At 39.3% G+C, this 8,621-nt stretch overlaps 1 protein-coding gene and 1 long non-coding RNA gene across 2 annotated transcripts in view; both read left to right on the forward strand.

The window, feature by feature from the left end:
* si:ch211-241j12.4 (puratrophin-1) overlaps positions 1-6,293 on the forward strand; it is a 36,816-nt gene extending 30,523 nt beyond the window's left edge. Inside the window, exon 8 of the mRNA XM_036134597.1 lies at positions 6,257-6,293. Within this exon, the coding sequence (XP_035990490.1) occupies positions 6,257-6,293 (37 nt within the window). The remainder of the gene's footprint in view (positions 1-6,256) is intronic.
* Positions 6,294-6,528: 235 nt separating this feature from the next.
* LOC118562325 lies at positions 6,529-7,797 on the forward strand. Its single transcript, XR_004930563.1, has 3 exons — positions 6,529-6,757; positions 7,354-7,479; positions 7,620-7,797. It is a non-coding gene; the product is annotated as an uncharacterized LOC118562325 (long non-coding RNA).
* Positions 7,798-8,621: the final 824 nt, after the last annotated feature.

An 8,621-nucleotide genomic window follows, 5' to 3' on the forward strand; every position in this document is an offset into this window, starting at 1 on the left:
GCTGTGTATTATTCAGAGCAGACAAGCAGTACTCTTTCAGTTCCGGGTCAGAGGTGAACTCCTCCATCTTGTGGCTTGCTGTGCTGTGCTGTGCTGTGCTGTGCTGCCGTTTTTCCTAAATTACTGAAGGATATTGTTGAATGAAGTCCAATTTACCCAGACGAAGGGTGTTCCATTGGGTGTTTTCCTTGCAACTACGTGACGGTGAGTCGTTTATTTAATGTCGGTTTTATATTATGGTAGAAATGCGGTGGCTAGGCTACACATAGACATAATATAAGATGTCTATGAGGCTACACGGCACTGAGGGATGGAAGAGCTGCATGAAGCTGACACCCCACCCACAGAAATAACTCCGTTAAATAGACGGAATGGTTAGTGCTTCGCTTGTGCAGGTTTGTGCCGTTAAAATTAGCGTTTGTGCTGTTTTGGTTTTGAAGATATTAAAGAATATTTGTTAAGGTCATCCAGAATTCACCATCTCCCCAATTTGCTTCGAATCCGATCAAACTGGGCTACTTTTTTTAGTGCTTCGTTTGTGCAGGTTTGTGCCGTTAAAATTATCGTTTGTGCTGCTTTGGTTTCAAAGATATTATGAATTTTAATTTCAACCGATGACGTCATCCCAGCCCGCCGCTTCAAAATAAAGTGCTACGGTAAATCATATGTTATTGCCGTCACTGGAAAAAACGTAAGTCTTTTTAATATATTTCGACTGATAAATCAGTAACATTACTATGAAGTTGTGTCATCTACCGAGCCTCCCCCCACTACAGCATTCTTATAAAATGATTTATATATTCCTGCTTATTGGCAAAGATCTCTTGGGACACATGTTTTTGTTTGTTTTTTTTAGTTTCCTGACTGAGGGGAGAGGCTGAAACAGTCTCTGTGCAGGATGGCTGGCGTCCTTAATGATGTTCCTCATTTGTGTAAAAAGATGTTGTCAGATCTACCTTTTGGTCTCAACACTTTTCTCAAGAAAGCAGTTATTAATTTTATATTTTTCTTTTATCATGCAAGTTGTTTTAGCTGCTATTGTAAAATGTGTGTTATATTGTTTTGTACTTTATTCCTGAATAAATATTGCGATTTATTTTGTCTCATTTAAAGAACTTTACTTTAGATAGCAATGTCAAGTGACATTGCCAAAAAAGGCATTTCATTTATTAGAATGTTCAACTGTTTTCATAAAGTCTATTTTTCCTAATCAGAAGGGTTTATTCTTCTTCGAGAGTATAATGTTTATAACATTTTCAAACAATAACTTGGTTATAGTTGATCTTAGTAGTCATAGTTCATTACTCCTCTGAATTAATTAGAATAGCAAACCTTTATTGCTCTACAATAGGGAGATTTGGGGGTGTCTGCACCTAACAAAAGGGCAATTAAAGTATACAGGCTTATATAACTGCAGAAAACACTACCCAACTAAAATCAATAACAGAAAACTGCAAAAAATAAATCACACTGGTCAGGCCTTTAAAGTATAACAACACTGTAAGGAACGGATATCCTAAGCTAACCTTTAATTACAAGGCTGAAGGACCATTCCACTTTTTATGGCTTATGCATGAAGTGGGAAATATTGTTGCAACCAAGCTCTGAATATAGATGACTGAGATCAGCGTAAAACCAAAACAGCACAACGCTAATTTAACGGCACAAAATGTGCACAAACCAAGCACTAAACCATTCCGTCTATTTAACTGAGTTTTTCTGTGAGTGGGGTGGTCAGCATCTGACACATGGCCTTTTGGTGAGCTTTGGTGACATTAAGTATTGGCACCACTTTTGGGGAACCTTCCCAGTACAGGATTTGGACCCAAACTAACAGAGTACAATCACCCGGTGATATACTGGACACACCATAGACATATATAAAGAGTCGACCCCGCATCGACCGCTCTCGCCTATCGGCGCTGACGAGATTTAGGGGCGCCATCTTGGGGGCGGTCGACAACTCCGCTCAGTCTAATGTGTTAACCAGGTGCAGAATCAATTTAATCAACTATAACTCGTTTAATGTTGAACTAATTTTCACATTTGTTTAGCTTAAAAACTTTAAAACTATAGCTATTATAACAAAATGGTCCAGTGCGTTTAAATAATCTTAGTGGGGTTAAAAGTAATAGAATATTCTGACATGATGTATGTATGTTTCAAAACACAGCCACACACACATTTTTTATAATTTTTTTATTGCTATATAAACAAACACATTTGTACATGTACATATGTACATATACTTCCCAAAAAGAACCCGTGATGGGCGAAATCTGTAAAGTAGTAACCTTTATTTTTTTTACAATATTATATACAATTAAATACACTATAGTATATTGAAACCATAGAACAAAACCTTTTTACCGGCCCAAGCATTTGTTTAACAAATGAAAGTACTATATAAACTTTTTTTTTTATTATTATTATTTACAAATAAGCTGTAAAATAATAATTTTAATCAATACGAACTGAAGGCTTCAAATTGCGGAGATCAGCGTGGCCCACCGCGACCCGAGTCATTGGATTAGAACGGGAGAAAATTAAAAATTATTATTAAAAAAATAGAAAGTACAGTAGGACAAATAGTGACTCGTGTGTATTTCACTGCTCTTTTGACTGAGGCGCTGCATCCATGACTCCGCTCTGTAGCGTTTTTTTCTTCTAAAGCCCGCGGTGCAGGTGAGTTTTTTTTTCGGGAGAGAAGAACACATTTTTATCGGTAGTTGTCACTCTTTTTTCAAAAAAAGATTCTTATAAACCGACACGCCACCTGATGAGAACTGTAATGAACGGCTCATCAATGCAAATCCGTGAAGCAGCGAGACCGTGAAAGGTGAACCGCAATATAGCGAGGGTTCACTGTATATTATATATATATATATATATATATTATATATATATACTGTTTATTCACACCTAACAAACTTTGTATCTCCTAGTATTAGAAAACTTACATTCTGATCAAAAATATAAACAATGTCTTTTCATCTTGCTTGTGAAAAGTTATCCCTCGAGCCCTGACATAAATTAATCCCTCGATTTTAAACAAAATGAGCCGTACAGTGGCTGAGGCATCATTAGTGTGTCAGCTTGAATCAGCAGGATTAGGTATCAAGTCGACCGCCCCAAGGTGGCGCCCGTAATTCCTGCGCAGCGACAGTCAATGCGGGGGTCTACTCTCATATTATGTCTATGGACACAACCATGTTAGCGGCTAACGCTTAGCTGTGCTAACCGGAAGTAGCTCTAGGAAGGTCTCACCATTTTCTGCTTCACAGAGTTTGTATTTCCTTAGTAGTTTGTAATGCCTTTAACATTTTTATTCACATATTTCATTTTTTCATGTTACATTGAAGTATTTAATCATGTTTTAATAACCACCAATTTTCCATGCTGCTTGGATGCAGACCTTCTCCTGTCGACTGTTTTTTTTTTGGGGAGGCTTAGTTGCTAAAGGAGGCCGATCTGACACATGGCCTTTGGTGAGCCTTTGTGACATAAGTATTGGCACCCTTTTTGAGGAACTTCCCAGTACAGGATTTGGACCAAAACTAACAGAGTACAATCACCCGGTGATACTGGACACAACCATGTTAGCAGCTAACGCTTAACATGTTGCTAACCGGAAGTAGCTCTAGGAAGGTTCCTCACCAACTTCTGCTTCACAGAGTTTGTACTTCCTTTAGTTAGTTTGTAATGCCTTTAAACATTTTTATTCACATATTTCATTTTTTTCATGCTTACAATTGAAGTATTTAATCATGTTTTAAACAACCAATTTCCATTGCTGCTTGGATGCAGACACTCTCCTGTCGGCTGGTTTTGACGAAGACAAATCCTTTTCATACTCAGAAGATTTGATTAAAATCCCAAGCGATAAAAGCCTACGACCAAGGAACTCGGAAGCTTTGCCCTTTGATTGGTTAACGCGCACCACCAGGCGGGCGCCTTCTTCAACTCTCAGACGTTGAAACGTTTCTAGTTATTAGTTATAGTTTATTACTTATTATTATAGTACCGTTATATACATCCCGAACCCGTAGGCTGTACCCCAAAACTATATAGCAAAATGTGCGTCCTCGATCGCTCGCCTGATCAGGGCTTTTTGTACTTGATGCCGTTTCGACTTACGGTTGGAACAAAATTCGCAAAAAACCACCAAAAAATTGTCTCATTTTCAACCCTCTACTGTGTCGTCTATGCTTTCACCTACGAACATCGTTTAGCTTCCAGTTTGTAGTATATATCTTTGAACTATTCAGAAGTGAAAACGGAATGTGCATATCTTTTATCGTTTTCTCATCACGCCATTTTCAGTTACCATGGTGACAAAATTCTCCAAAAAACCAAACTACTCGCTCAATTTTCACTCTATGTGCACAAATTATACACGTAGGTTAAATTACTGAAGGATATTGTTGAATCAAGTCCATTAACCCAGACGAACGGTTCCATTGGGTGTTTTCCTTGCAACTACGTGACGGTGAGTCGTTTATTTAATGTCGGTTTTATATATGGTAGAAATGCGGTGGCTAGGCTACACGCCACTGAGCTATATGCTACACGTATTGGCATCTTAAAAATGGTCTTATAAGCTTAAAAGATCATTCTACTATTGTTTGTTTTGGGGCCGAATACAAGATATGTTCTCAAAGCGTTAAATAAGCCCTTTGATTTTTCAACATTTTGTCTTTTAAGGATAATTTTAAGTTACTTTTCATTAAATTTGACAATGGCCTATGGAAGTCTGGAGGGATGGTAGTAAAAGCCTAACAGCAGCACTTAGTGTGTTTTTAAGTCCCAAAAACTGTGAATAAATGTTTTTCAACATCTTACAATCACTGTGACCAGTTCCTATGCATAATGCACTTAAATAAATGTTTAACTGAGTAAAAGTACTGTTGAAATTGCAAATACTTTTCTTAAACTCTGAGGTTATTCATAATGTTGTGTAAAAGGGAAATCTGTTTATTATAAAAAATCAACAACAAGTCCACGCAGTGACGCACCCATCTAGCACAAGTATGGGGCCAAGGGAATGCCATGACATGGCAGCCCAAAACCATCACTGCTTCGCTCTGGGCATGCAGCAGTCTGGGTGGTACGCTTCTTTGGGGCTTCTCTACACCGTAACTCTCCCGGATGTGGGAAAAACAGTAAAGGTGGACTCATCAGAGAACTATACATGTTTCACATTGTCCACAGCCCAAGATTTGCACCATTGAAACTGACGTTTGACATTGGTACGAGTAACCAAGGTTTGGCTATAGCAGCCCGGCTGTGTATATTGACCCTGTGGAGCTCCCGACGGACAGTTTTGGTGGAAACAGGAGAGTTGAAGTGCACATTTAATTCTGCTGTGACTTGGGGAGCCGTGGTTTATGTTTTTTGGATACAATCCGGGTTAGCACCCGAAGATCCCTTTCAGACAGCTTCCTCGTGCGTCCACAGTAATCCTGTTGGATGTGGTTCGTCCTTCTTGGTGGTATGCTGACATTACAATCTGACAATCTATCTGGTGCTCGGTTGTTGTGTGAAATTTCTTTTTTTGCTGTGTGAGAGACACTGTTCCATGGATACTAGTAATTGAAAACCTGACATCTGTGGTTATTTGCCTTTTTTTTAAAATGGTTTCCACTTAATCAAATAATACAATCACCATGTTAAAATATTTTAACAATTATTTTAATGTTTTCACGTTTGTAAAGTGTTAAATTGAGCTACTTTTTAGACTCTCTGGTCTATACTGCATGAGAGGACTTTGTGAAAAAGTAGTAATACTTTCCCAGGAAAAGTACAAACATATGTGCAATAACCTGTGCAATAATGCTCTTAAATAATCCTGTTTTAATAAGCAACTTCAGCTCCATAAAAAATCTCACTACCTCACCGTGTTCTTGCCTGGTACACCTAATGTAAAACGCCATTCCATTTGTATACAAGTCACCTGAGTGTACATAAGTCACCATAAATATCTGCTTTATTTCCTACTTTTATTTTATTTTTGATACAGCATACATATGTGGACACACTGTACATACCTTATGCACCTTTTCCTCCTTTTGGCACCTTCTTTTGTTTATTAAGCCGCTGTGTGACAAATTTCTCCTCTGTGAGCTCAATAAAGCCCTATCTTATCTTATAACTTATGAAGACTCCAGATGCTTTTAATGTTAAAGATTTTGAAATCTAACTGGTCACTCCTCCAGGAAAGGTATGTCATAATGCTGAGGTGCTGTACTGTGTGCAGGGAGCTGGGGTTGGACGAACTTTTGAAAACACTGTGAGACTGTGTGTGAGAAGCTGCGCCACCCTGACAGAGAGCTGTGCTACCAAGCCATGGTTGGCACCCCCCTTTTCACTCAGACCGCCTTTGAAATGTTGCAGAACCACAGCAGTACTGCAGAGGGCCCGCTCTATAACGGGGGGTTGATGAAAGATACTGTGATATGACAATGTAATAGACTAATGTAAAGCCAGCTCACCAGGCTGCGAACATCCTGACTTGTTAGGATGTAGGCATTGTATAAAATCATTATCTGTATAAAATAACCGAGTTGTCTCTCAAATGAAAACAGCAAATTCATGTCCTCAGTTAACCAATTCTCCTCAGGAAAAAATGCCAGATGTTCTCTGTGGTTTCTTTAGAATAACTGCAGCGGTGGACAAAGTTGAGCTGCTGTGGCAGCAGGCTTTTTCCAAGGCCCATCTGCAGCTTCAGGTCTTACAGCTGCGCCATGGTGCGCTGCAGGTGGGTCTGCTTTCACAAACAACGCTTGATAACTTAAGACAGTTTGGAAAAGGTTCATCAGGTCATGGGCTTCCAATCCATTTTTGTGAAAACAAGCTCTCCTCCAGAAATGTGATGACTGATTTAGCCACGTCCTTCATTTAATGCCTGTTCCACTGTTTAGAAGCCGTAAGCTAACAGCTAGATTATCTGTGAAGCCTTTGAAGTGATGGTTTAAGGGCTAGCCAAGCAGCATGTTTAAAATGTCATATTTGACTGATTAACACCTCATCAGGACATTTTCTGTTGAACACAGTGGTGATTGTATTTAGCAGTCGGATCATTGTAGCGCCACCATCAGTCTTTATCATGGATTGGATTGTTCATGGTCATCTTGAACCAATTTCCACACAGTAGTTCTTCAATACACAACCAAGATCAGGAGATGACTGCTTGTCTGCAGGTGAACTGTGCAAAAGCACATTCTTGTCTGCGTTTACTCTTCTAACTATAGGTTCTGCAAACAAGGACCAATTCTTGCTTAAGACACTTTTTCTTTTCTTTGTGTGACATTATACCCTTTTGCACAGTATAACTGTGGTAAATGTGTCTTACAGATTATTGTGAAGATGGAAAGTCTTCAAGAAAAGCTTCGGCTTTACAAAATGGAGATGGCAAAGGATTCTGCAGCGGCAGAAATGGTGCTGTCTGAGTTTGAGGCATCGATTTCCACTCCTGCTATGGTACAGAGTCCTTGGTTTCTCTTGTTGATTAATTGTTTCCTGTTGCTGATTAGATATTCCGATTGAACAAGATGTAAATGGGTTATTTTAGGCTATTCACCCAGATTTCCAGTTAACCTTCACATTGCTCCTCTCACCAGGCTTTGGTTCGCTCTGCTGAGGATGTGATCGACATGTTAAAAAAATTTTACCAGTGAAATTCCAAACCAGGGAGTGCTGGGCTCTGGGTCTAGAGAAGCTAAAGGAGGAACTTCGTTCTGCTGTGAATTTCATTCATCAAACCCTCAGTGCAGTTTGCGACTACCATAACTATTACAACAAGGCAGGTTTACCTTCATGTAAAGAGCTGGTTGCAGCTTCACTGTCCACCAGTTGTCAAATGTGGCCGTGGTTAGATTGTTACGTCACCACAAAACGGTTGCCTGAGTAATTGAGATTGGTTGCTCTGTGTAGACATAAGGTATAGAAATTAAAATGTTGGCTGTATGGACAGATGGGTTTATATGACATGACTTTAAGGAGGGTTTGAATACTTGTAGTTATCACCCAATGATGACTGAGTTGTTTAATCTTCATCTTTAGGCCAACACTTGGTACAGTCTAGTCCTCAGAGACAACTTTCCCAGAACTCCTTTCAGGTGTTCATGGAGATCAACTTTCCTCTTGGCGACAGACTGATGATTTGAAGCCAGTCCCTGCATGGAGACAAAGGCTTTTTTACTTTCCTGAAGGAGAATCCTCCTCCAGACATAGAGGAGTTGCTCCATCTGGTCCAGGGCCATTCCAGGACAATGAAGTGCAAGTGGGTGCAGACGCCTTTCTCTAGAGGTAAATATCAAACCGATTGTCAGTCGTAATTAGTGTTTACTCTTTACTTGTCACAGTAAATTATGTATTATAACTTGCATTGTTTTAAGGCAAGTAAAGGTTGACTTGGTGATGGCTGTTTGTCCATATCACCCAATGCCTACCCCACCATCAGTATTCAGGTGTTAATTTAGTGAGAAAGTATGCCCTTTGTGGGTCATGCATCTGTCATGCACTCAGAGCCATGTGCTGTCCCCTAAAAATAGTTTTAAATCAAAAGGCATATAGTACAGTTAAATGGTATGCAACAGCTGCAGGTGATCTGTTTTTAAATT

Source organism: Fundulus heteroclitus, unplaced genomic scaffold (genome assembly GCF_011125445.2).
Source record: "Fundulus heteroclitus isolate FHET01 unplaced genomic scaffold, MU-UCD_Fhet_4.1 scaffold_86, whole genome shotgun sequence".
Lineage (NCBI taxonomy): Eukaryota > Metazoa > Chordata > Actinopteri > Cyprinodontiformes > Fundulidae > Fundulus > Fundulus heteroclitus.